Raw genomic sequence first — 27,907 nt, 5'->3', positions numbered from 1 at the left:
CGCGGACTCGGCGTAGGAGTTGGCGCCGGCTGGGGTCCGGCGGCGCGGGTCACTCCGAGGGCGCCCAGCCCGCCCCCTGCGCGGCGCCTCGGCCCCGGTGTGCCGCCACGGCCCATGGGGAGAGTCGGCCGGGCGGCCCGGGTAAGTGGCGCCGGGGCGGGCGGCCTGGCGGGGCGCCGGCGCGCGCTCGCCTCCCCGGGCGGCGCTGGACGCGAGGCCGGGGCTTTAGGCCGCGCCGCGAGGGGGCGGGAGGTGCCGGCCGCTGGCGCCCTCGGCCTCCAGGCAGGCCCCGGCCGACCCTCCGCGTTTCTCTTCGCGCCCCGCCGCCGCTCTTGTCTATTTGCCTCGGGTCCCCAGGCCCTCTCCCTCTCTCCTTCCTATTTTTCCCTTCCCGTCCGTCTGTTTCCGTCCGTTTTGGACCCGAGGACGTTTTCTCCTCCCTTCTGTTGGTGCCGTTGTGAAGTAGTTGCTCGGTCCCTACGGTAGCCAGGCCCGTATCACTTGTGGCCCAGCACGTCTGCTCCCCTCCGGGGCCCGGGGAGTGGGGAGGGAAGAAACCACTTCCTTCCCCGGCTGCAGAACGGGGCCTCCGGAGGTTGACAGCTCTCCGAGCCGGGGTTTACCTGCAGGGAGACACGACTCCGGCGTTACCTCGGTCCTTGTCCTTCTAGAGCGGGGTTTAGCTCTCATGTCCAGTCATCGAGCATTTTTTGAGCATCTCCTCTTGCCCAGATCATATGTTATGGACAGCGGATGCAAGAGAAATAAGATTCTGTCCTTGCTCTCGGAGTTTAGTCTCTAGGGACACAAGCATAGAAATCCTTGATCTAAGGGACTAGAGTGGAGTCTGGAAAGGCTTCCAAGAGGGGGTGATGCTTATAACTGAGTTTTGGAGGTGTTTTGTTAGACGTGCAGGATGGGGGAAAAGGTTCCCTGCAGGGCAGGGGAGATAAGTGTCAAGGCAGCAGAAGCGAAGCACTGTAGTGCATCCTGGAAACTGCAGGTAAGGCAGAGAGAGGTGTGAGGAGGGGTAGTCGGGTCAGATCAAGAAGGTTCTTTGAGAAGTTAGTAAAGGAGAACCGTTGAAGGTACTTACTGGTAGAACCCGGCATAGGAATGGAAAATAGGATATTCTGGGTAAGGACAAGATGCTGCATGTACTCAGGTAGATGGGGACTGTGCCTCCTGGCAACAAGTGGAGTGTTTAAAGGATGCAACTGAGTTTCCACATTTTTACGGTGTAAAGACAGCAGACGTTTTGACTATAATAAGGATATTTAGGGACTATGGGGTAATATATTAGTAACTTAAACCGAGGGTGTTTTATTTTTAGAATTTTATTAAGAAATGTGCTGCATGCTGTACAGTTTAGAATAGAGTAGATTGTGAAACAGAAAAAGATAACAGGGTGTAATAAAAGTGTTATCAGGGCAGAGCTATTCTGATTGTGGAGTACTGTGATAACTAAAAATAGCCTTTATGGAAAATAAGAATTTGGGGAGAGTTGTTGTGCGTTCCTAAATGTAACTTTATAAAGTGGATTTCTTTTTACCTGGTTTGTTTTAAATTACCTTCAGAGAACAGATGATCCAGGGCTGGTAATCTCTCAAGTCTTTCCTAGTAGTCAATAGTGAAGGACGTTCTGTTACACACCTAGATTACAGGTGACTCTTGTGGACTTTGTCTGCAATACACTCCAGCCTAAGGTATTTTGGTAATCATAGAATCTATGAGAATGGGTGGAAATACTAAACTGTGACAAGGGTGTCAGGGTTTTAGGGGAAAGATGTTTTAATTCCTTCAAAAGTCATTATAAATCTTATATATAAGGCAGGTACCTCTTATTACCTGTATTTTTGGTGAACATCAACGTGCATTGACCCTCATGGTTCCCTTCCTGCTCCTTTGTGTCTGCATATACTTCCCATATTCTTGAGGCTTCATTTTCGCTTTAAGATACGTGAATTATCATTTTAGTGGTAAAAAGCTCTGCTCTTACCAAGCCTGCTGTTTAGGTGCTCAGAAATCAGACCTCGACTCATTATTAGTTGTGTGGTGGTAGTAGTTTTTCTTCTGTTATTTATAGTATACAATTTAATATTTACCATACTTATTAAATCCCACTTACCATAACTTATGTCCCTAAAAGACAGATCTGGATATCTTATTGTTTTATAATAATGTGATTTAAGGAGGTGCATTAACATTTTCCATCCGTTCACTGATACGTTTAGAAAATATCAAGTGCTTGCAATGTTCCGAGCATGATGCTGAGCTAGAGATACAACAATAAGACAAAAACAGCCCTTGGCTTTAAGGGGCTTATCATGTAGTAAGAGACAGACGTGTCAGCCATAGGCAGCATAACATGTGAAGGTTGCTCTGATCCGAGTGTGTTCAGGGGAAACAAATGGGGCATAGTTTTATGTGGGGGTGGTAGTCACCAAAGGCTTCGGAGATGCTCTTGAGAGATGAGTAGGTGAGGTGCTTCTGAGAAGACTTGTTCCATGTTCTTTTTCTGCCAGTTGCATGTGTTTAAAAAAATACTCTGCCAGCTTAGGTAGAATCTTGGAAAGTCATCATTCTTCTGGCAGGACCATGTTTACTGTGTTTCTTCTTAAGAAAAAAAATGGAGCATATATGAAAGATGTGTTGATCAAAGGGTAGTGTTACCATAAAAAAGTAAGTAGTGAGCAGGTATTTTAAAGAAATTATGAAAACCAGCTGTTTGTATTTGTGTTCGATCCTGGCGTCTTAAAGTATATCCAAATGTTAGAAAGTGCTACTTTTTATTACCTGGCTCCAGACTTCATGAAATAAATGTGTTAGATCATCTAAGTGACATCCCAGCATTAATTAGGTTCAGTTCAGGTCCTGGCAGAGTCTTGTCAATGCCCTTGTTACATTTCAGTGGTTGCAGTGGGGAGAATGAATGAATCAATTATGGTGTATTTATAAGTGCTTAAAACGGCTAAAAGATATATACACGCCTTTCAAAGAATAGATGCAATAAAGCTATGTAAATGAAATTGTATGAAAGGAGGAAAGCAAGCATTCGTGAGAATGGGGTTCAGGTTGCTGCTCACCCCTGGGCGGGGAAATCACTTGAACAGGATGGGGGGCCATATGGGGTCAGTGTGGTTTCTTGCCCAGATCCTGTCTCTTGTTTGGGTGGCAAATTCACTGGTGCTTGTAGCATTGTAGCAGATAATTAAAAGCAGGCCATATATGCATGGATGGATAACGAGTGTGTTGTTGCTCTGATTAATACAGTTCTGTGAATTTGAAGTTCTGTGAAAACAAGAAAAGTGAAGAAAGCTCGTCTGCATTTACTGTGATGCAGAGATCTGGTTTATAAGTTCTGCATTACTGAAAACTAGCAGATGCTGATAAGGTAACATCAGTTTCTAATATTTGAAGTGTGTTTTTGAAGATTTTGAGAACAGAAACAGGAACTTTAACTGAACATAAGATTTTGCTGCATAATGATTTCCCAAGCTTGCAGAGCAAGGTAAATCAAATGGAATTGTCAGCAAACCATCTTCAATCTAGAAATGAAATGGAATCAGAGGAAGTATGGTCTCATGAAACTTCATTAATTGAGCGCTGAAATCTTTGTTAAATATTGGATTCTTAGGTGGAAGAACTCTGTTGGAGGCAGAACTCTGTACTGCTTAATTTTTTTAGCTCTGAAATTTGGGGAAATATTTCTGTCCGAGTTTCCTCTTCTGGGTAGGGAGATCTACTAGTGTTAATTAAACAGCAGCCTGTTACCTCACACTCCCTCCCCAACACTGCTTCTCCCCTCCCTCTTACCTATTTTTTTTATTGTAGTAAATTATACATAACGTAACATTTGCCATTTTAACCATTTTTAGATGTATAGTACCGTGGCATTAAGCACATTCACATTGTGCGGCCATTCTACCATCTGTCTCCAGAACCTGTTGCCTAACCTTTAACTTTCTGTTGGAACCTGTGGGCATTGTGTAGTTTCACTGCTGATTTATGGGGCTAAGTAGATCTTATTGAATTATTAATATTTCAGCAGTTGTTTATTAAGTGCCTACTCTGTGCCAGAAATTGGAGGTGCAAAAATGAATAAACTAATCTTTTCCTTTTGTAGTTTAGTGGGCATTTGGTTACCTTAGTTGCGTTGGCACTAACATGCTGGTAAATAGCTTTTTTGATGAAATTCTCAAGTTTCTTATGAAGAGCTATTGGGAGAAATAAAGTGGAGTTTGGATTGTAAACAAGCTTTGATGATTTATCTTTGTTTATAATTTCCCAGAAAGCTTTGTTTGTTTGTTTCCCAGAATGTGTGAGTCTTCTCATGCCTTTATAAGAGTAAAGAGGGAGAACAAATGAACCTGTAATTTCCTAGGCTTCGGTTTGGTGACCAGTTGAATGAAGAGGGCTCAAAAAATTAAACTAGGTTAGGTGAAAGATGCACAGTCATTTCTGAAGTAGGTTTTTTTTTGGGAACCACAATAATAAGCTGGACATTCAGCATTGTTTTTCTTTGCCATTGCTCTGTTTGAGATTTTCAAATTAAATTTAAAGTTTAAGGATATGTCTAGATAAGAACAATCAGTTTTGAATACCAGGCAGCCTGGGAGAAAAGTACAGGAAAGCCTCTGGAGCTCTTTGGTGCAGCGGTCTTCCTTTTAGCCAAAGTTATTGTTGGCCAGAAATTTCTGAAAAGATGGATTGGGAGGGGTTTGCAAATCGAGTGTTAACTGTGCAGTTGGCCTGACTTCTAGTCAGCGCTGGGTCAGTCATTGATCTCAGTCTGGGAGAGAGCAAAGAACTCGACAAACTGGCTCTAGGTTTTCACGGAGTTTACAATAGCGTGGATTAAAATAGGTTCTGAAGCGGAACCCAGCGGGATTCCGTACAAAACTTTGAAGACGTGGTCGCATTTCAGCTGTACTTAGTTAAGAAATGGAGCGTGCTACTTTTTGCTCATTTAGCCTCAGTGACTCAAGCTTAACTTGACACTGCGATGCCAAGTTCCTGAATAAAACGTTCACTTTGTCTGGCAGTGAGGGCAGTGGGCACTTCTCTGTTGGATGTGCTCTCTAGGAAACTGTCCGAGCTGCCATCAGCTGAGCTGGTGCGTTGTCGCAGAAGCCGTGATGAGGAGGAGAACATGTAGGCATCCCTCGATTTTTCAGTGAATCATGAGCTCCATAAGCCACCAGGACCCTGGGCTCTGCTTTTATTCACCCTGCTTCTGTGCTTCCTTGGGGGCTTTTCATTAGAAATCAAAACGGAGAGCTTTTAGGTAATCTGAGGGTTCAAATATTAAGGAATGGAAAAAACTATGAAAAGCAGCGACACCTTAGTGGCGCGCTGACTTCCAGGCGGAGAGCTACTCTGCTCAAAACCAGAACATCTGTTCTAGGGGAGTAACGTTGGTACAGCCTTGTCGCCCCCACCCCATGCAAAGTGGAAGGAAGGTCAGCCACGGTGTTGGGCGGCAGGACCTTAGGGTACCAGTCATGCAAGGGTGGAGAAGCAAGCATACACCAGAAAAATTTTTGCTCTGAGTCAGATGTAACCTGGGGGGGAATTAAATATTTTCCTTCTCGTCTAAATCACCTCTTCCTGAGACACAGACACAGGGGAAACAGGATTTGTATAACACGGTTTCTATGGCAAAATGCTGTCTGGATCTGGGAACTGACAGGCTTTTGGAATACGTCTGTAAGTCAGAGACTACCTCTGCTAAGCATTTATTTGCAATTTAGGAATTTCAGCATTTTTTTCTTTTTCCGTCTGTGGGAAAGCGATTGCTTATTTTGAGAAGTGGGCCATGTGGGTTTCAGAATGTTTTTAAAGGTGGCAGTAGGGATTTACTAGCAAGGACTGTGGAGTTCTCCTGACTGGGTTTGAAATGGGTCTTCCCACCGTGCCCTTGGGCAGTTATCTCCTAAAGTGCCAGTTCCCCATCTGTACCACACTGGGCCTTTATGGTAGCCAGGCCTTAATGGTAGGCTCCTACAGCAGACACTGCCTTTACCACCACCCTGGCCTGATAAGGCTTAATAAGTGTTCACTATTGTTGTTGTCTTGTAGTCCTCTCTTCTGCAGGGATATTATGTATTGATCATTCACATGTAGATTGTTGGTTATCTCTTTGTAATCAGTGTCATTAAAGATAACAAATTTCTACTTGGTGGGATATGAGGAAGTCAGGGTATTTAAGATCTAACCCTTTACTCTCCCCTCAACAAGCAATCATAATTTGTGAAAATATAGCTTCTGTGAGATCATTTCTGGGGTTTTTTCCCCCTTATTTCTAGGTATATACTTAAATTTTTTCTTTATAAATGGGTAGCCCTCAAAAAAGGGTAGCTCATTGTGATAAATCAATCTGGTAATTGGTGTTTTTGTAAGGCTTCTTTTTGCTATTGAGACAAAGTGGAATTTTTAATAAACTGAATATATGTAATTAATGCCCTGAGCATTTCCATCTTACCTCGTTATATGCTATAGAGCAGAATGATTTCACTCAGAATGACTTGACCACATGATCTTATAGATAAGAAAATTTATTCTAGACGTTTATTTTAACAGCAGTACATGGGCGTAGCTTTGTGTATTGGAAGGGGCACTTGACTGGTGATATCAGGCGTCTCGGCTTCTGTCGCTGAAGGTTCCTGGACCGGGTGGTCTCTTCAGACACCTTTTACCTCTAAAATTCCATGATACTGAGCTATTTTAACATGGAAAGATTTTAAATCTTTACTATATTTTGCATTCTTTAAAGCTCACCCCTTTTGCCTTTCAGCATTAAACTGAAAAGATGTCCCTGTACGATGACCTGGGAGTGGAGACCAGTGACTCAAAAACCGAAGGCTGGTCCAAAAACTTCAAACTTCTGCAGTCTCAGCTTCAGGTGAAGAAGGCAGCTCTCACTCAGGCGAAGGTGAGATAAGCCCACAGAGACAGCAGAGGTCTACAGCGCAGCTTCCTCCTCAGGATGAAGAGTAATTTGGTTTTAGCTTGCTCTTCTGCCTTTTTGCGGAATATGTAGGGTTAAACATTTATAGGGAGATAGGCTCTGGGTAAGAGAGGAATAAGGAGTTTCGGGTCATTTTGCTTCTCTTGACTCCTGGGAATAGAACCATTTCAGGGAATTGGAATGAAAAAAAGCAGTACTCTGTCTCCAGCAATGATGCGGGTTTTCAAACTTCATTATGTCTAAGACTGACTGAGAATTTGGTTAAAATGCTGCTTCAGGCGCCATATTCCTGATATTCTGGTAAATCCTGGTTCTGAGTTGGGGCCCTGAGAGGTAGCGTTCCTGCTATTTTTTGTAGGTGGTTTGGAAGCAGTACTGTGAGGAGCGAAGCTCCATGGTGATTATTAAGCTATACGAATGTACGTGCATTACTGAAGGCTCAGATTCGTTGTGAGTGTGTCAGGTGTATATAGTCTGGGGATAATTGTTTTTGTTCCTGTTGCATACATGTTGGGCATTGGCAACATCCTTGAAATTATTCAACGTGTAAAATGTTAAAAACATAGTTGTCCACTGGATATTTGCTATTAAAGTGTTACTGTCAAATACTTTCAGGGATGAGAGTGGTATGCTTTATGGTTTGCTTATTGTTTTAAGGCCCTTATGTTTTAGAGCCTGCATCCCCAGTGGAGGCTATATCCCCCCAAATGGGGTGAATATTGGTCCTAAGGGGGTGAAAAAAAATCTTGCTTTTTTTACGTATAGAGCACAGATATACATAAAATACATAAACAGATACATAGTGGATCTGTGGTATTAAAATTTCATTGGTGGGGAAAAATGTATTAAAGGGTTCTTTGAGGAGGGAGGCAATAATGAACAAAGTTGAGAAAAACTGCTTTAGAGATACATATTGAAATATTTACTGATAAAATGATATAATTTCTGGGGTTTATTTTAAAATAATCCAGTCTGGGGCAGGGGAGGTAGGAATATACATGAAGCAAAATAGGCCATGAGTTGATAGTTGTTGGAGTGGGCAACAGAGACTTAAGAATTCTCTTAAGACTCTTACCTTTTAAGACTTAAGAATAATCTGTTCTCTTTTGTGTTTGAAATTTTCTATAAAACACAGTTTTTAAAGTTGCAATTATTTTTCTTTTCCTTTACTACATCATCAATGGATACTTTAACTGAAGTGCTTACATTTGATTACACAGTATTGTAAAAAGTTTTTAGAATTAGGGTACCCATAGGTAAAGAAACGTTGTCTTAAAATTTAAATTTTTTTTGTCAGTTCTATTGATTAGACTCTGTCTTTTTCAGATGCATCATCCCCTGATTTAAATTTTTTTATCTCAGTATTTCTTTTTAAAGAGACAGAATTTTGTCTTTTTAAAACAAGCTTTCACCCTGCATGGAAGGAAGATTAGCAAAACAAGTCTTGTTTTTCCTTTTAATTTTTTCTAAATTGTTTTCATTTTTTAAATCTTTGTAAGTTTTGTGTAACTTTTGCTTTGCACAGAAAGTGTATAAATAAGATTTTATATTCCAATGCTGATACCATTTCATGTATCTTATTCTTGAAGTCCTGATCTTCTGTTTTGTATAATGACTGGCTCCAAGGAGCAATTCTCATACTTTATAACATAAACTCAATTAGACTTTAAGTGGACATAATTAGTGGGCAATCTTATTTCAACAGAAGATAATTAATTGAAAAGCAGCAGTCAAAATATACTAGCGATATACAGAGGAATTATGTTTTTGTGTAAAATCTGGACTCTTAGATATCCTCTTCAGTGTCTGCTTCAGTCTGATTTATGCTTATCATCTTTTCACGTATCCAAATACATTAAAGCCTTTTGTAGTAATAACAGTGAAAATATATAACACTTTAAATTGCAAAGGGAGGAAATTAGACCTTTATGACTAGAAAATCAAATGGTCACCATACCCATCTGATCACGCTTAACGTTGCTAACAGAAGCCTGGCCTTGTGGGCCTGCTGGGGTGATGCAAGATGAAGCACACTGCTTCACCTCTGAAGTATTCTCGCTAAAAAGCACTGCCCTGATCTAATCAAGACTTCACTCAGTTTTTAGGAATTTCAGGACATAGAGGAATGAGTGAAATTAGACCAGCAGCATGTTATCAGACAGATCTAGAATGTGCAGCATTTTAAAAGACGGTGTCAGAGGGAAAAAGAGAAGGTGGGACCCGCCCACTGGTGGTTAAGTTGGCACACTCCACCTTGGCAGCCCAGGGTTCACGGGTTCCAATCCCGGGCGCAGGCCTACGCACCCCATATCAAGCCACGCTGTGGCAGGTATCCCATGCACGTATAAAGTAGAGGAAGATGGGCACAGATGTTAGCCCGAGGCCAGTCTTCCTCAGCAAAAAGAGGAGGATTGGCGACAGATGTTAGCTCAGGGCTGATCTTCCTCACCAAAAAAAAAAAAGAAGGAGACAAAGATGATGCTGCTGATGCTGTGGTGGTGTTGACGATGACACGACAACAGGAAGAGGGGACTGTTGTAAATCAAGAGATGTAAACCAAATGCATTGTGCACTTTGGTGGGATCCTGGTTCAAAATAAAATTAGCTATTGAAAAGATGTGCGGGGACACTTTGGAAAACCTCAGTATGATTGGATAGGAAATGACACAAGGAATTATTGATTTATTAGATGTGGTAATAGTATTGTGGTTATGGTAAGAGAATGTCATAATTTTAGGAGATTAAGAGTAAAGTATTGTGGTGTCTCTGACTTTCTTTCAAATGGTTCAGCACAAAACATAGTTGTAGGGTAAACCAGATATGATAAAATGTTAGCAGGGGTTGATGGTATATGAATGGTCATTGTTCTCTTTTAAAAATTTTTTTCTGTACGTTCATAATAAAAGAAGTAGGGCAGGATTTTCTATCCTACTAGGAGGAAAACAACCCTAATCCACAAGTATCTTTTGTCCAAGATAGAAAAACATGCCCATTCCTGAGAAGGGTCCACAGTAGTTGCAGTGTAAGGTGCTGTTACAGATTTGCCCTCCTGTGGTCAAAGGGAAAAGTCAGTGTAGAGTTTCTTTCATGTACTATTGCACATGCAAATTTAAATAAAAGTGATCAAGTTAACTGTAAACCTTTTACAAAAATGGAGGAAATTTGTGTTGTAAAAAAAAAAACAGGCTAAAGAAACTAGTGTGTTGGGGCCAGCCCGGTGGTGCAAGCAGTTAAGTGTGTGCACTCCACTGTGGTGGCCTGGGGTTCACAGGTTCACATCCCGGTTGCGCACTGACACACTGCTTGTCAAGCCATGCTGTGGTGGCATCCCATATAAAGTGGAGGAAGATGGGCATGGATGTTAGCTCAGGGGCAATCTTCCTCAGCAAAAAAAAAACAAAAGTGAAACTAGTGTGTTATAGTAATAATTAAACTAAAAGGATGTTAGCTCAGGGCTGATGTTCCTCACAAAAAAAAAGTGAAACTAGTGTGTTATAGTAATAATTAAACTAAAAGGCTATTGCTTTAAGGTTATGATTTTCTCATATCTGAAAGATACAGATTTGTTACAGAGACCAAAAAAAAGCTTTGTTACAAATAGGTGAATTTTAATTTGAAGCTTCAGTACACTTTTTTGTCTTTCACTGATTTTAGAGCCAGAGGACAAAACAGAGTACAGTCCTAGCCCCAGTAATCGACCTAAAGCGAGGCGGCTCTTCAGATGACCGGCAGATCGTGGACACGCCGCCACACGTAGCGGCTGGCCTGAAGGTAAGCCCCGCCTGCCCGCGACAGGCCTTCCTGCTGGCTGCCGCTATATTGTACGCGTGTGTCACTCTGAGCACACAGTGTCCTCAGTAGGCCTTTGCAGTTTAGTCAGTATCATTTTCAACTTAATTTTTACTTTCATTTTTATCAAGTTTAAAATATTTATCTGTTGAAAATAAAATAGTTCATTCTAGAAAAATCAGAAACTGGAGCTCCGCAGAGAGAAAAACAAATGACTTCAATTCTACCCTGCAGAAGTCAAAAACTTAATATTTTGGAATATCTTTCCATTCTGTGCTCCCTCCACCTTCTGTTCTCTAACTTGCTTTTCTCACTTAATATATTGCAACTGTCCGTCTGTGTCAAAAAGTATAGGACTATATGATCATTTTAATAGCTTCACTGTATTCCCTTTGAATGGGTGTACTGTAGTTTATTTAATTCACTTAATGCTGGATATATGGGTTGTTTCTTATTTTTGTAATCATAAAGAATATTAGTGCTGCTTGTTTTACTGTGGGTTAAAATAGAGAAAGGGGTTAAAAAAGTCACACAGTTCTACCACGCTAACCCAGTCATTTTACGTAAGCTTAAAGACAAAGAAACAGACATGGTCATCTCTGTAAACCGAGTGGTGAGGATGAGGAAGATCTGGAAAGGGATAACCCAAAGTCATAGTTAAAACTATACAAAATGAGGGGCCGGCCCGGTGGCGCAAGTGGTTAAGTGCGCGCACTCTGCTGCGGCGGCCCAGGATTTGCCTGTTCGGATCCCAGGCGCGCACAGACGCACCACTTTGGCAAGCCGTGCTGTGGCGGCGTCCCATATAAAGTGGAGGAAGATGGGCATGGATCTTAGCCCACGGCCAGTCCTCTTCAGCAAAAAGAGGAGGATTGGCAGATGTTAGCTCAGGGCTGATCTTCCTCACAAAAAAAAAAACTATACAAAATGAGAAACAAATGAATTTAATATCAACTATGGTTAAAACTACACCCACTCTTTAGGTATACATTTACCATTCCACAAATGGCATTCAAATAATATGACTGCTGTTGTTTAAACAGCACCACGAACACAAATTGCTTGATGAAAAGTGACCAAAAGGTTAATAATAGATAGATATGCTATTATTGCTACTGTTTATTAGCAAGGTACTCTTCCCACTCCCACACCCCCTTCAAACTATTAGAAAGGACCCAAATAGAGCTGAGACAGTCCCAGCCGCATGCCCCCTCCCTCCTTTATTTAGTTTCTCTGTCCTCACGGTGTTCTGACTGCTCTGGGTTGGGATCCGCTTGCTCCCCCACCTTGCTTTCATCTGAGGCAGGGTGCAGCTGAAGCTCTTGGGAGAATTTCTCGGCTGGAGGAACTGATGCTGCTCTTGTAGGCTAACAGTCTGTCAAGAAGGAAAGGCACCCCACGATGGAGGTGTTTGGGGGGATTCTTAGTCATTTAACATTTTTTTACCCACAAATTCCCTACCTAATTTTTTCTCGCTACATCTAATCAAAAACTAGTTCATCGGGCCGGCCCTGCGGCTTGGTGGTTAAGCGCGCGCGCTGCGATGCTGGTGGCCCGGGTTCGGATCCCAGGTGCGCATCGAGGCACCACTTCTCCGTTCATCCTGAGGCCGAGTCCCACATACAGCAACTAGAAGGATGTGCAGCTACGACACACAACTATCCACTGGGGCTTTGGGGGGAAAAATAAAATAAATAAAATCTTTAAAAAAAAAAAAAAAACTAGTTCATCATCTTCTGTTACTGTGTATTGACTGTAGCACCTATAAGATTGCCCCCCCAGTTTAATCAATAAGCATTTTCCTTCTTGTTACATAGTTTTCATAACTAATTTTTAATTGTATGGTTTTCCCATCAAGTGAATGTATTGTAATTTGCCAAGTGTTCCCTAAGGGTAGAACTATCTAGAATCTGCTTTTAGGTTGTCATTATAAATAACACTCTAATGAACATCTCTACAGAGAGCTTTCTGTGCGTTTAAAATTATTTTCTTAGGATAGATTTCCGGAGATGGCATGAAGAGATCAGTCATTTTTATGGACAATTTGTTGTAGTGCCAGCTTGTTCCCAGCAGAGCTGTCAGTACACACTGTCACCTACAATATATGAGTGTTTTGATTTTACCCGCCCTCCCCAGCATTGGGGGATTAACCTTTTAATTTTTTTAAATTGAACAAACTGCTTTACTCTTTATAGCATTTAGAGAACCATGGCTCATTGTTAAACTTATTAGCAGGGTTTATACAGTAAACATTGTTTGCTTTCAGATTTTGAAAGGATAAAGAGTTAACCTTCATACTGACAATTTGTTCTCTCAGTTAGAAACTTGGTGATAATAGTATATATATTGAGTAGCTCATTGTTAGTTTCTCTCCAGTCTTAATAATAACTGAAAGGAAATCTTGGTCATGTGCCTTTGTGTTTTTAACATGTCTTTTATATGAATATAGGTTCATAACTACCCTTTGGGAGCCCTACGTTAAATAGATTTGTATAAATTTTTCAGTGATGGGCCCTCAGAGGTGATTATAGTTGTTATTTTGATTTCTTTTATTCATCACATCATAGTGTTTCTTGATTTTTGGTTAAAAGGAAACGATGAGCTGTTTGTTTTATAATGCTGTATATCAAACTGAACAGTGTAATACAGGAGTTGTTAGATTTAGATCCATTGGTATTGAACATAAGCTCTCTTTATCATATCAGTTTTGTGTTCAGATACAAAATACATTTTACAAACAGCCATCCTGCCTTTGATAATGTTGGGCAGTGCACCTCCCAAAAGAGGCGCAGAGTGGGCCCTCGTACTAACGTGTGCTGTTCAAGGTATCTGTGGGGACCAGTTAAGGCATCTTCTTTTTACAGATGATAAGGAAGAGTTATGCTAAGAACACTAATGGAGGAATGTATGGAGGTTTAGGGAAGTTAGACCAGGCAGTAGATCAGGGCTTACCAGAACCATGTGGAGATCAAGACTGCCCAGCTAGAGGGAAGCCCCATTTCTAATCACCTGTTTTCTAATCAGCTGTGCTCTTTTTTTTTCCTTCTGATTTCTTTGTTTTGGCTACTTCTTTTCTCTCAAAGAGTAGCCCCAGTTTCTAAATGTATGGAAGAGAAATGCAAAATGTTGTCATCTGAAGCTGATCTTAGAAAAATTAATGTGACGGGAATTACATTCACCTGTGCCAGACTCAGCGCCTGGCGTGCAGCCTACCTGGGAAGGGATGTGTATTCCAGAGAATTTCAAAAAGCCCAAGAGGATGTTTTCTGCTTTTTTTAAAATTCTTAATGTATTGTGTCTCTATATAATTAGAATCTAGTTATTCTGTTAAATGACTGCAAGAATGATTGTGTTATTCACAGGTTGTTTTGTTTTTTAAGGTTTCATAGATATATAAAAACAGAAGTATTCAGTGTTTACTATAAATAGTCAAATTTATTGCTTAAAATTTTAGGTGGTGGCAGCTTGTTTAGGAATTCCAGGAAAATGCCATAGGGTGTTTATGGAATTAATACTGAACTAGAGGTGGAATTCTTTGTCCTGGTGTTGCTGCAGCCCACCTAGATGTGTGGCCGTGTCAAGGCATGAAACCTCCTTAGGCGTTTGTTCCCTCGTCTACAAAACAAAGGAGGCGGGTAGATGGTCTTCAAGGCCCCTTCTAACCCTCGTTTTCTTTGACCTTAATTGTATAAATTAAATTCTAAGACATGAAGACGTTTTGGCATTTTTACCTTCCTCAGGATCCTGTTCCCAGTGGATTTTCTGCAGGAGAAGTGCTCATTCCCTTAGCTGATGAATATGATCCTATGTTTCCTAATGATTATGAGAAAGTCGTGAAGCGCCAAAGAGAGGAACGACAGAGACAGCGGGAGCTGGAAAGACAAAAAGAAATAGAAGAGAGAGAAAAGTAAGGCTTCTTTGGATTTGGGATATTTTACGTTTGAAATATTCACTAGAATATTAATGAGTGAACTTTAGTGCTGTCTGTACGGCTGAAGTTAGTTTTCATGGTTGATCTGAGCCGTCATCAAGAGGAGTCAGATTGTTTTTAAGAATTTGTAGTTGTCACATCCCAGCATGAAAAACTCTGGAGCAAATTTCATGTATAGATGCAGAAAACTTAAAGTATACATTTTAGGTGAGTTGTTGGAAAAGTAACTTAGAAACCTGTTGTTGAATAATACTAGAATCATAACTATTTAAAATAATTAAAATGTTATTCTTAACTTTATTTTTGAGCCAGATAGAATTTTTTAAAACTTATATTCATCTTTTATTTGTGTTTTTAAAAGTATAGATAACAGGGATTTATTTGATTTTCTTCTTTTTAAAATATTCAATGTTAATTATTAAATAGTTATATAAAATATTAATATACTGTTTTTCATTATTTATTGAATCCTTTCATGAAGTGAAAGCATGTTCTGGAGAATCAAACTTATTAAACTATCACCTATGTTGATATGCTTTAAAATTGAAAGAGGTAAATATCAAGGAAACTTTTTTCTTCTTATACTCATGTACTTAGTAAATTTGTACAGTTTATCTTCTAGATTTTTCTCGCTTCTTGTACTTTTGCTACTTTAGTCTTCAGCCAGTTATTTACAGGCTCCCCCATCCCCCCCAAATTAATAGTTTAGTGTGAAAGGGAGGATTTGGATATTTTCTAGCCAAGATAAAGTCAAGGTGATGGTCCTTGGGTTCACATCTCTAAATTGGTTTGTCTGTGATAAACATTTGGTTCCTTTGTTTTCACAGGAGGCGTAAAGACAGACATGAAGCTAGTGGGTTTTCAAGGCGACCAGATCCAGATTCTGACGAAGATGAAGATTATGAACGAGAGAGGAGGAAAAGAAGTAAGGCCTTAACATAAATGTTATGTTTCAAATATGGTGTAATTCCACTATTTGCTTTTCGGATTTAATTTGATAAATAGTTCAGTTGACGTTGATTTGGGTAGTTTTCTCTCTGGGATTCCAGCAATCCACATTGGGATAGCAGTTTTAATTTACATTGTGTTTTCACGTATATTCTCCTTTGAGCTTCCCAACCACTTCTGACATTTATTTATTGGATACTTTGAGCACACCTTAAAATATGTGCACACGCTTTTCTTTACCTGCAGCACAGTCATGTTGGCTTATTCTCTGTATCCAGCTGCATTTCTGTTAAGCACTGAATGGAGAGTCAAGGCACTCGTTTCCAAAACGTTTGCCGCTAACATGCGTGAAATTGCGAAAATCACTTACCTTCCCTAGACGCTGGCTTCTTTCAGTGTCATGGAGAGCAGGAAGACGAATTCAAACGAGGTACTTTGTAAGGCCCCTTCCATCGCTACTAATTTTACAAACAGAATTGTAATTGTGTTAGAGCTAAATTCTCAGCAATCACTAGATAGTTAAGCAGTCTTTATTCTCAAGAGAATGGGAGGCTTCTTATTTTACCTGCATCGTGTTTTGATTGCTGGATTTTCTTGATTTAGTTGGTCAGTTTGGTTGACAGATTGAGATTTAAGTGAGAAATTTAAATCTTCTACTTGTCTACTAGATACCAGACACTGTTCTAAGCCCCTTCATAGATTATCTCCTTTACACCGCACAACAACTTGGAGTGGGCTCTGTGATTATCCCCGTGTTAAGGGTGGAAAGCTGAGGCACAGAGAGACTAAGTGCTTTATATAATACAGGTCCACGGTTCATCTTATCCAAGATCTTCATTTACCTGAAAACCTCATTATAACGTGGTCATCTTTAACATGAGACCTAAGAATAATGTTATCATGAAGCTGGAGTATATTTCCACATAACGTGAACTCTGTTTTATGACCAGCAGTGTGGCAGGCCTGGTCTTCCCAAGTGTACAGCCAAGGCTGTTTCAGGGTTTAATCTAAACTTTAAAATAACTGATTGAGTTGGAAAGGAGCGAGTCTGTAATAATTTGGAATTCTTAATCTTTCAGTGCAGATATGAATTAAATGTATTTATAGAGTACTTACTATGAACAACAAAAAACATAGGTACAGAGAACAGATTGGTGGTTGCCAGAGGTGGAGGGTGGGGGATGGGACCAGTGGGTGAAAGGGGTCAAAAGGTACAAACTTCCAGTTATAAAATAAATGTCAGGGGATGTAATGTACAGCATGATGACTACGGTTAATAATACTGTATTGCATATTTGAAAGTTGTTAAGAGAGTAGATCCTAAAAGTCCTCATCACAAGAAAAAAAAAATTTGTAACTATGGTGACAGGTGTTAACTAGATTTATTGTGATCATTTCGAAATGTATATAAATAGCGAATCATTATGTTGTATGCCTGAAACTAATATATGTCAGTTACACCTCAAAAAAAAAAGAATACTGAACTACATGCTGAGCGCTGTTAGGTGCTGTGGGGAGTAGAGTTAACATTTGAGTGTGCTCTGTGTTAGGCATTATATTAAACATTTCATATCCGTTATTAATCACCAAATGTTTGGTTTTTTTAACTTGTTGTAGAATGCATTATATAGGTTGAATGTTTGTTGATCTTGTTTTTCCACCTTACATATCGGCTGTCCTTTTTATAAGGAGGTGTGCCTTCTATATTAAGGACGTTTACTTTTTTCTTGAACATCAGCAGGAGCTACACAATTTAATATTAGGAAAGTAATGGCATTATATCCATTATGTGTACTGCAGTTAATAGATTGATGTTCATATTTTAACTGATGAGTAGCAAATTTCCAGTAATTGCCCTGAATTTTTTATGCTGAACTCATTAGAGCTAATCTTTTCAGAATCAATCAATAATCGCTTAGGTCTTAGTGACAAGGTTGAAAAATGATAATAGGTATTTCAAAAGAAATATAAGAAAATTTTTATTCAAGTTCATATTTCTCCTGAAGTATTTCGTGTAGTCCAGGCCTGTTAATCATGATACGTGTACACTGGCTTTAGAGGAATTTTTTTTGTGAAACATTTCATGCTGGTACAGCATGGTTTTGTAATCAGTTTTTTTTAATTTACATTTTGTTTATTGGATTATTTCATTGGTGATTAAGTTATAATACATATGTTAGGGCCTGTATGTAATGAAAAATTCCTTATATTCTCTGCTCATGTTCTCCTTCTGGTTGTCCCATAGCAGATGGAGTCTGTTTTGGTTCATTTGTGTCCGTAATTCTCTGTCCAGGAAACATGAGCTGGAATGGTGACAACACAAAACAGATTCTTTAGGAACCAGAAGTACCCACATTTCCAAATAGGTGTTTAGTTCCAGTGGTTTGCACCCTGGAAAGGCGTGTGCTGTATTGTGGGAGAAAGCTTGAGCATCACAGGGAGCTGGGTTTTATTCTGTCTCTGCCCATTAACTCTCCTCTGATCATTCTCTCATCTGAGAAATGGAAAGAGTAGTACCTCTTTCAGAGGTTTATTAAGCCTAAATGAGAGAGCATATATGAAAGTGCCTGGTGGGGAACATGCTCTCAGTAAATAGCTACGTTACTGTTTACTAAGTAACTGCTAGTTCTCTGGGTTGTGTTCTTTCACCTTAAAATTCATTTATTGACTATATTCTGGGGCTCATGATTGCCTGCTTTGAAAAAAATACTTTTGTCCATCTGGATTTTGCCAGTTTTCTGCATTTTTAATCCTAGATTCGGAAGGGATGAAGTAGCAGGTCTTTTCCTTTTTTCTTCTCTCTGTGCGGATGGGGGAGTGATAACGACATATGGCACATGTCACGGTCCTTGAGTCTGGCGTCTGAAGTGTTTTCTCTCCTTTAATCAGTGGAATTTATGTTTTGCAGGTATGGGCGGAGCTGCCATCGCACCACCCACTTCTCTTGTAGAGAAAGACAAAGAGTGTACGTATCTGTTTCTTCCCCTTGTATCTTCCTCGTGTATCTTATTCTGATACACATCTTTAGCCCAGTTGTTGGAAATTGTAGCTGGAATCAGCCAGGTTTCCTGAGTGTAAAGGGAAATGGCCCAAAACGCGTCCTCTGGCTCTAACCCTGAGGCCGACTCTGGCTCCGAGAGGCTGCTCTCGTCCACCCCTCCCACTTGAGAAGTTTTTATGCCAGCTCTGAGACTTGGATTTTATACAGTGAGATGCTTTTTTTTTTTTGTAAGTAATTTTTTTTCCCCTCCAACATTTTGTATGTGGAGTTAGGTTAAAACAAGTAGCTCAGTTTACAATTTGTGTACTCATTGGTTTAGAGGCTGTGAAATTCATGAGCTTCCACAAGGTGGCAGTGCCTTCCTTGATTAGATTCTCTGCCATCGTTTTCTATTTCAGTGCACATGTTGTGTGCATTTACCTACATTGCCAAAACATGCCCACCCACTGTTTCTTCTCCCAGTGATCTATTCTAGAACTTGTGGGCTGGAATTGGACTTGGATGTATCATCTAGATCCTTTTCCTGTCCTCTGGGTTGGACCATACCTAAACTATCCCAAGAAAATATAATCATCTCTAGTGCTTTTTTATACCTATTGTACTATTTATGTTATCTTTTTAAAGAAGACAATTCAAAAAATATTTTTAAATGCCTTTTGTGGGAAAACACCTGACAAACCATAAACCCAGTTGAAACCAGTCTCTAGGGGTGGGGCCCAAGCTTCTGGCTCTTTTTAAAGCTTCCTTGTTGATTCTGATGTGTAGCTAGGATTGGAAATCGCTGCTCTGGTTTATGGTCCCTAACCTCAAAGACCTTTATGTCTGATAGGCTAATGAGGTAGTAAATTAGAGTCTCAAGACAGGTACACAAGATGCTGTGGGAATAGAGAGAGTTCAGGCGAAGCTACCTGGAGCATACAGGAAATCTTAAAGAGTCAGACTTCAGACAACAGTTGTCATTTATAAGAGCACTGCAAAGGGTGAGTAACATTTCAGTAAGATGTGAAAAAGACATTTGAGGAGATGCGAACAGCAGGAGCAAAGCTAGCATCAGAAAAATGGTGTTCTACCTCTGTGATTTAAAAAAAACTCATGTAGAGACTGTAGTATTGGTTTGATTTTTTTTCTCATTCCTTGTGGTAAACCAAAAATCAGTTAGTTCAAGATAACTGATTTATACAAGTGCAGTTCAGACCTTTCTTGTAGTATTTTGTTAAACCTATTTTATTTTTGTGCAACAGTGCCCCGAGATTTTCCTTATGAGGAGGATTCAAGACCTCGCTCACAGTCTTCCAAAGCTGCTATCCCTCCCCCAGTGTACGAGGAACAAGACAGACCCAGATCTCCAACTGGACCTGGCAACTCCTTCCTTGCCAACATGGGGTAATGGTTCCAAGTGTGAGGAGGGCGGAACTCAGTGTGAAGTGTTGCCAGCCCTTTCAGTAGATGCAGCTTGTCTGAAAATGAGGGCCTTCTCGGGTTTATAGGGGGGCACTGGGTGTGTTCAGTGCTTGAGTGACATGGAGGGTATTCTAGCATGGCACACACAGTGAGGTTTCGTACAAAACACAAAGCCTTCTAATGTAGGTTTTGAATGATTTAGTTGCTGAACATTACATTCTCTAGGTAGGAACAGTTTCTGATAATTATTTACATTTATTTTCATAACATTTGCAAATAAAATAGCTCATGTGAATTAGAGCTGACTGACTCTAAGTCCAAAGGGTGAATGGCATCTTCTTTTTCTTGATAAAATGAGCCATTTGCTTTAAGGTCGTGGTTCTATACCTTTGGTCTAAAAACTCTTAGTCATTCTAACAATAATTAGAAATTTGTTTGCTGGCATATAAAAATCAGTTTTAAGGTTGACTTTCAGATGTGGCTTGTGGATTTTTTTTTAACGGCCACTGGATTTGGCATGCATTTCGGCTAAAGAGTTTTATATTGTTTATTCTATTCTTCTCATGCTGTGAGGGGCTGTCAGATGAAGTGACATGCACTAGGGACTCTGTTCTGTGTCCTGTGACTGCAGTAATCACCACGATCTCCCCTGGGCTGTGTGCATTTGCTTTGATTCTTAGAGCCCTCAGAGAGGTGACTAGTCAGAGTTGGACTGGGGGGCTAGGGTTTGAGTTTTGCAAGAGGGTTTTGAGTTTCTGGCCTGGGCATCCATCTCCTACACCTGTGCTGTTCTCTAGGGTAGCTACTAGCCACAGGGGACTATTAAATTAATTTAAAATGAACACAATTAAAATGAAGTTTTTCTGTCACACTAGTCTTCATCTCAAGTGCTCAAGAACCACTCAAGGCTAACAGTTGCCATATTGGGCAGTGCAAATAGAGGACATTTCCGTCACTGCAGAGAGGTTTATTGGGCTGCCTAGAATGTATGCTGGAGGATGAACAGACATGAAGCTTTTTTTTTTTCTCCCTTGCTAATGATAAAAATTGATTTTTTGCTGAATCCTCTTTTAAACAGGAACTAAATCTTTAACTTAGGCCTAAGGAAGATGCAGTATGTACAGTTCAGCAGTTCCCAATCTCTTCTTTTTAGCCCTAGTTCAAATGAAATTTGTTCAAATGAAATTTTTAAGGAAATTTCATACATGAAATAATGTAAGTGCAATTCTAGTTGAAGCAGGGTTTTGTGGTTCAAGCCCTAAGTAGCAGCAGTCGCTGGGGGCACCCTTGAGTCCTGTGAGGCACCTCAGAGTGCAGTGTGAAAGCTATCGTGGTATTAGAGAAAGAGCAGCGGGCTAAGAATCAAGAGTTGTGCGTTCCAGGGGCTGGCCCGGTGGCTTAGCGGTTAAGTGTGCGTGCTCGGCTACTGGCGGCCCGGGTTCGGATCCTAGGTGTGCACCAATGCACCGCATCTCTGGTCATGCTGAGGCGGCATCCCCCATACAGCAACTAGAAGGATGTGCAACTATGACATACAACTATCTACTGGGGCTTTGGGGAGAAAAAGGGAAAAAAAAAAAAGAGGAGGGTTGGCCATAGATGTTAGCTCAGGGCGGGTCTTCCTCACCAAAAAAAAAAAAAAAAAAAAAGAGTTCTGGGTTCCAATTTCAGTTCCACCAACACCACCTGTGGAAATAATTTCTAAATGTGTCTTGCTTTGCTTCTAGTCAACGTTAAGCTAGTCAGCTAATCTGGGCCTCAGTTTCTTTATTTTCCCATCTATTAAATAGATAACCTCTAATAGTTCTTTCATTTAAAGTCTGTCATTGGAAACTCTACTGTTTAAAAAAATGCAGTCATCTTCATTATGTGAACTTCATACTTTTTTTGTGTGTGTGTGAGGAAGATCAGCCCTGAGCTAACATCCATGCTAATCCTCCTGTTTTTTGCTGAGGAAGACCGGCCCTGAGCTAACATCTATTGCCAATCCTCCTCCTTTTTTTCCCCAAAGCCCCAGTAGATAGTTGTGTGTCATAGCTGCACATCCTTCTAGTTGCTGTATGTGGGACGTGGCCTCAGCATGGCCAGAGAATTGGGGCGTCGGTGTGCACCTGGGATCCGAACCCGGGCCGCCAGTAGCGGAGCGCAAGCACCCAACCGCTAAGCCACGGGGCCGGCCCCATTCTTATTTTTTGATGGGCATACTTTTAAATAAACTGTGGTTATAAGCTACATAACAATGCAGATACTGGAGCACACAAAAAGTCTAGTGTTTTCTAGCAGGAGTGCGGGGGTAATTTCGTTAGGGAGACTAGTGATTCTCTTACCTCAGATAATCTCAGGATGTCTAGAATTTCAGCATTAGCTTTTTACATTTCTTTCATCCCAAACATCCCCAGAACTTCCATCTAATGGTCCATTGTTAATTACATGCCACCTCATCGAGGCTTCTGTGGGATTTACACCCTCTCTTTCCAGAAGGAGATTGTTATGATATAAAGTCCAGTCTATGCTATAGCTGATGTCTTCCAGTGCTGGGATCTCTCTCTTTCTCCCCCTCCCAGGGGCACAGTCGCACATAAAATCATGCAGAAGTATGGCTTCCGGGAAGGCCAGGGTCTTGGGAAGCACGAGCAGGGGCTGAGCACGGCGTTGTCGGTGGAGAAGACGAGCAAGCGAGGCGGCAAGATCATCGTGGGCGACGCCACAGAGAAAGGTGGGCCCCCAGCAGGCTCGTGTGCGGGGGGAGGGGCAAGTGCAGTCCAGAGAGAAGTGGCTGGCCTCTCCTGAGTAGACTGAGGGTTCCAGGTATGAGGCATGCCAGTTCTGTGTCATGGAAACCGAGAATCCGGGGGCTCATCTTCACGTGTTCAGAGCAGAGGCAGGAAGGCCACGGGAGAAAAAGACGATGAGAGATTTTGGCAAAAGATGGACAGTACTCGAGAAAAGAGTTTCATCCCTGCTTCTGTTAGGCAGAGAACCCTGTTAAATTGATAAAATCAGTTACGTTTTAATAGCATGAAAGACAGAGCCGTTTACCACAGTATGGCAGGGATTATATCTGCTGTTCCTCCATCCTGAAGCGTTCTCTACTTTTGTCTTTTTTCTGCCCTTTCATTATAAGTGTGATTTCTAATTTTCTTACAGATTGATTCCTCTGTGAGATCTAATGTTATTTTGCAGTCTGTTGATAGATGATGCCTTCTTGGTGTTTTATTTTCAGTGACAATCTGTTCTGTACTGAGGGCATATAGGAATGAGTCAAACATAGCTTAGCATTTTAAGCAGGAGATTTGAGTTCATTTTGAGTCAGCTTAGCTGAACTCCCTTTCCCAAAGAAAGAAGAAAAGTTTTCTGGCAGCCCTGTCAACGTACAGCTTCAGGAAGCAACCAGTCAGCCTGACTGGCTAGTACCAAAAACCAACAGTTGCCCCGATTTGTGGGAGTATCTGAAATTAGTCAGCCAGTGGCTGGCTAATTAACTGCCTGTTACTCTGGCCTAGTGACCTTCGGCCACTGCCAACCCAATACTCTCATCTGTAAGGGTTTTGATTGTTGTGCTCTGTCCATCTTGTAGGAAGTGAACTAAGCAAAAATTACAGGTAATTGGGGAAACCAAAAACTTCCAGAGATTGTGGTAAAACCCTATACCAAAGCAAAGTGGAAGCTTTCATCACAGATAAGACTACATTTTTGCTCAGAGACTGCGTAGATGCTTTAGATGACTCTAGGACATAAATAGTGGGGATTGCTGTTGAAATTAAATTATTCATTGTAACTGGGACTCAGTGCTCTAACACGTCTATGTCTGGTGATGTGTTTTCCTACAGATGCATCCAAGAAGTCAGATTCAAATCCATTAACTGAGATACTTAAGTGTCCTACTAAAGTGGTCCTACTAAGGGTAAGAAGCAGGAGGAAGAAACCTGTTTGCCTACCTTGGTTTCTGTGTGTCGCTGCATCCTGACCTATCCCTGCGTGCTTCCAACCCCGCTGATAGCATTACAGTGGAAGAGAACTGAAAATAATGCTTTTGTACATGATACTTTTGGATGGACTTCATATGACTGATTTTAGATTCCTTTTTCACTAATGTTTCTGTGCTAAGTACAGTATTTGACTACAGTGAATAATTACTTTAAAATATTAGAAATTGTTGAAAGTTCAGCTTAGTTTACATCTATGCTTGCATAGATGATCTTGTAACTCTTTACAAAGCTTAATATGTATTTTTATTTGTTTGTTTTTAAGAAATACTAACTTTTGGGTACTACAGGGATGAAAATTTTCATTGTGTCATTTGGGATTGAGAACATTGCCATCATGAAAGTTATTTATGCATCTCATTTATATATTTGTGAATTATGCTTGGTACTTGAATTTATTTATTGGTTTTTGTTTATAGAACATGGTTGGTGCAGGAGAGGTAGATGAAGACTTGGAAGTTGAAACCAAGGAAGAATGTGAAAAATATGGCAAAGTTGGAAAATGTGTGATATTTGAAGTAAGAGGGCTTTCTTTTGATGTTTATACCCCAAGTTGTAATTGACTGATTACAAAACATTTTCTACAAATAGAGACCCGGTCTGCTGTTAGTAGCATAGTGTCTTACTACAGAAGGTGACAGATGTTAGTTAGTCATACTTCTCTTACTCAGTTATAACAACTTTGAACATAAAGACAAGAAGGACTTCAAATTTTATTAGATGAAGAATGAAAATTTCTCATTTTATGATTGAGGTCTAGTTTGGTGATCAGAGACTTTGCTTGTAGTTTGCTTAGTAGTTTAGTTACTGGACATGCCTTTCGTTTCACTCATTTGGCAAGTGTGTAGTGAGTGCCTCTCACATACCCAGGACTGTGTTGAGGGCATTTGGGATCCAGGAAGCATGTTCTGTCCTCTCAGTGATATGTTCAAACACTGGTAAAAATAGAGACTATTCAGTTACTGGATATCACTAGTTTTGACTGTAAGTACAGGAGCTGAGGAAAGGATTAAATCAACAAAAAATAGTTGGAGAAGGCTTTGTGAACGATATCTGAGGTGAGCTGAGCTTTGAAATGAATGGGTAGGATTTAGATAGAAGGAAAGGGGTATTCAGATTAGGGTCACAGCTTCCAGGAGACCGAGGAGGGCTGCGAAATGAAGTGTTTGGGTGTGTGGGGGATTAGTGGGGGACGTGCTTACGTAGATGGAATGGGGCTACGTTATGCAGGGCTTAGAAAGCGCGACAAAGGAATTTAACCTAATATGAGAGGCAGTCAGAGTATGAATCTTTTTATCTTAAATTTCTGCTCTCACTTGTGCTTCTCATGTTGCTGTTTGTTGACCACATAATTACTTGTTTACGTGGCAGCTGGCATGGGCCCTAGACCAGGTCAGAGACTGCCCTGCTTAGCTGTGTTCCCGGCACCTGAAACAGTGCCTGTCGTAAACAGACGGTCAGCAGATTTTGATGACTAACAAATTATGCTTATTTCCTTGGTATTTGACTACTACTTGTCTGTATATGGTGGTAATTAGGATACTTTCTCTGATAAAAATCATTTAAGGAAAAAAACTCACTTTCAGTGATATCTCAGATGATAACTTCACCTATTACACTTGCATTTCTTTTCCAGATTCCTGGGGCCCCTGATGATGAAGCAGTGCGAATATTTTTAGAATTTGAGAGGGTTGAATCAGCAATTAAAGGTAAGTTGTACAGCTGAATATAAAGAATAAAAAAGTTGAATTGTTCTTATTAAGTAATTAAAACATGTTCTTGTAATGTCTTATAAGAAACCTGTATTAACTGACTGTCTTTTTGTTTGCCTTTTAGCTGTTGTTGATCTGAATGGGAGGTATTTTGGTGGACGGGTGGTAAAAGCATGTTTCTACAATTTGGATAAATTCAGGGTCTTGGATTTGGCGGAGCAAGTTTGATTTTAAGAACTAGAGCGCAAGTCATCTCCAGTGATCCCTAAATGAGCTGCAAGGCGAGCAGAGGAGAAAAAGGCGGCAGCCACCTGCATGGCTGTTGGATACAGAGACTCTTGAAAGAACTTCTAAGATATATGTTGACTGATCCCTTTTTTATTTTGTGGTTTTTTTAATATAGTATAAAAATTCTTTAAAAAAAAAAACAATCTGTGTGCCTCTCTGGTTGTTTCTCTTTTTTATTACCACTTCTGAGGTGATTACATTTTTTGTTAGGATTTCATGATAATTCTCAAGTGCTTCAGTGACACAGCATTTCTTGCACTAAAAAATCTAGAAAGTTTTGAGATATGGGGTTGTATTAAGTTATCCTTTGCTTTTCTTTCTTTCATTCATTTTAATAAAACCTGCAAGTTACTAAACTGTAGCTCCATAAATTCTATAATAAAGTATCATCTTGGCAGTATGCCCAAGGTGAAAATGTGTGCTTTCTCTAACAGAGAAATTCTTCTTATTGACTCCAGTCATAGAAAAAGCTCTTTACAACCTGAACTAAGGTTGAAGAACTGTGAACCTTCCATGACCTGTTCGGATGAGTCATTTTCGGTTAAGCTAAGTCCGACTATATGGTTTGTGATGGATTTAGGGGTATATGGGTATAGAAATCATGAATCTAGCATTTTTTTCAGAGATTCAAGCATAGTCTTTAGCGTAGATCAGAAATGACAAGTTAATTCAAAACCTCGCAGGTACATTGTAAATGTGTATCTGGTTATGTTTTGGAAATGGTGGTTCCTTGGGGTCACGTTTCTACTGACAAAATTTGCAGTAGTGTTAGTTCTCACGTGTAATTTTTAAACATAAAATTTGGCCACATCAGCTACTTGAACTGTACTACCAATTAATTCTGGAATTTTGAAAAATTGTACCATTGAAGTGCAGTAGTATGTGTGGCTTAAAATTTTAGCAGGACCACAAAAAAGAAAACATAAAGATATTCAGTACTGGGGTTTGTTGCCAGAGCAGGAAGTGTTTCCAGAATATCCTTGTGCCTGTGTTCTGTTCCTCGCTTGCCCAAATATTGCATGTGACTTTCCTGAAGTGGCAGCTGAAGGACGTGCACCTGTGTTGTCTCTTTAGGTTATTATGACATGAAAGTGTGTTGTGAGCCTTCGGAGGAAGAAGCACTCACCATTTCTTTGCATTCATGGACTTGGTTTGGAGACATAAGGAATATTCTGTCCCTTTTTAAAAAAGGATTTTCTCATGTTTTTATTTAACATAAATAAAAGAATAACATTTTCTCTTTTGTGGTATTATTTTACTGAGTAAAATTGAATTAAGAGTTGGTTTTGTGATAAAAGTACACATATTCTATAAAATAAGTTTGAGTTAAAGAATATAAGGTAAAAGATTTACATAATTGAACATTTTGCAGTATATAGGAGTCAATAGGTTGAAACGTGAACAGGTCTACCTGTGGACTTAGCTACTGAATACTAATGTGGGTACCACGTTTGGGTTTACAAGTACCTAAATGTGCTTATGCTGAGTATTTATTAAGATGGCTTAGTTTAATTTGTATAAACGCTAATGTTCTGAAAATGTACGTTCCAAACCGCCTTTAATGCCTGTATTGTTATTGTTATGCTTTATAATAACATTGTTTATTTGCATTTAGGAGGCTTTTCTCAACACTCTCATGATCAACAACCAGAGAAATGCAAATGACTTCCCACTACTTTGATTTTTATTAGCATGAGTACAATTTAGTGAATGTCTTCCTCCCTAATCCCTCTAATCATTAATTTTTAAACCATCCATAACTGCGTTAATCATTTAGTGCATTATTTGCAATGAATTTCTGATATTGGAATAATTTCTAAATCTCCTGCAAGATAGTGCTTGAGCAATTTGAAATTAATTTTCTATATTAACTAAAATTCA

General features: G+C 40.1%; 1 protein-coding gene across 2 annotated transcripts; it reads left to right on the top strand.

Annotated features, from left to right (window-relative positions):
* Nucleotides 1-27,269, top strand: RBM17 (RNA binding motif protein 17). 2 transcript variants are annotated; one of them, XM_087420856.1, is made up of 13 exons: nucleotides 43-141; nucleotides 3,274-3,394; nucleotides 6,797-6,934; nucleotides 10,625-10,741; nucleotides 14,500-14,666; nucleotides 15,518-15,615; nucleotides 18,547-18,603; nucleotides 19,881-20,022; nucleotides 22,605-22,756; nucleotides 23,871-23,944; nucleotides 24,446-24,544; nucleotides 25,663-25,735; nucleotides 25,863-27,269. In XM_087420856.1, exons 3-13 carry the CDS (start codon nucleotides 6,812-6,814, stop codon nucleotides 25,964-25,966), a joined length of 1,206 nt encoding a protein of 401 aa, XP_087276982.1. In that variant the 5' UTR covers nucleotides 43-141; nucleotides 3,274-3,394; nucleotides 6,797-6,811; the 3' UTR covers nucleotides 25,967-27,269. The 2 variants fall into 2 exon arrangements, with proteins under 2 accessions (XP_087276981.1, XP_087276982.1); XM_087420855.1 differs by lacking the exon at nucleotides 3,274-3,394 and having other exon boundaries at nucleotides 1-141.
* Nucleotides 27,270-27,907: the final 638 nt, after the last annotated feature.

The sequence above is a fragment of the Ceratotherium simum genome, chromosome 32 (assembly GCF_057802395.1).
Source record: "Ceratotherium simum simum isolate JZ-2026a chromosome 32, ASM5780239v1, whole genome shotgun sequence".
In the NCBI taxonomy this organism is placed as follows: Eukaryota; Metazoa; Chordata; class Mammalia; order Perissodactyla; family Rhinocerotidae; genus Ceratotherium; species Ceratotherium simum.
The sequence above is the reverse complement of the archived record's forward strand: the minus strand, read 5'-3'. Positions and strand labels throughout refer to the sequence as shown.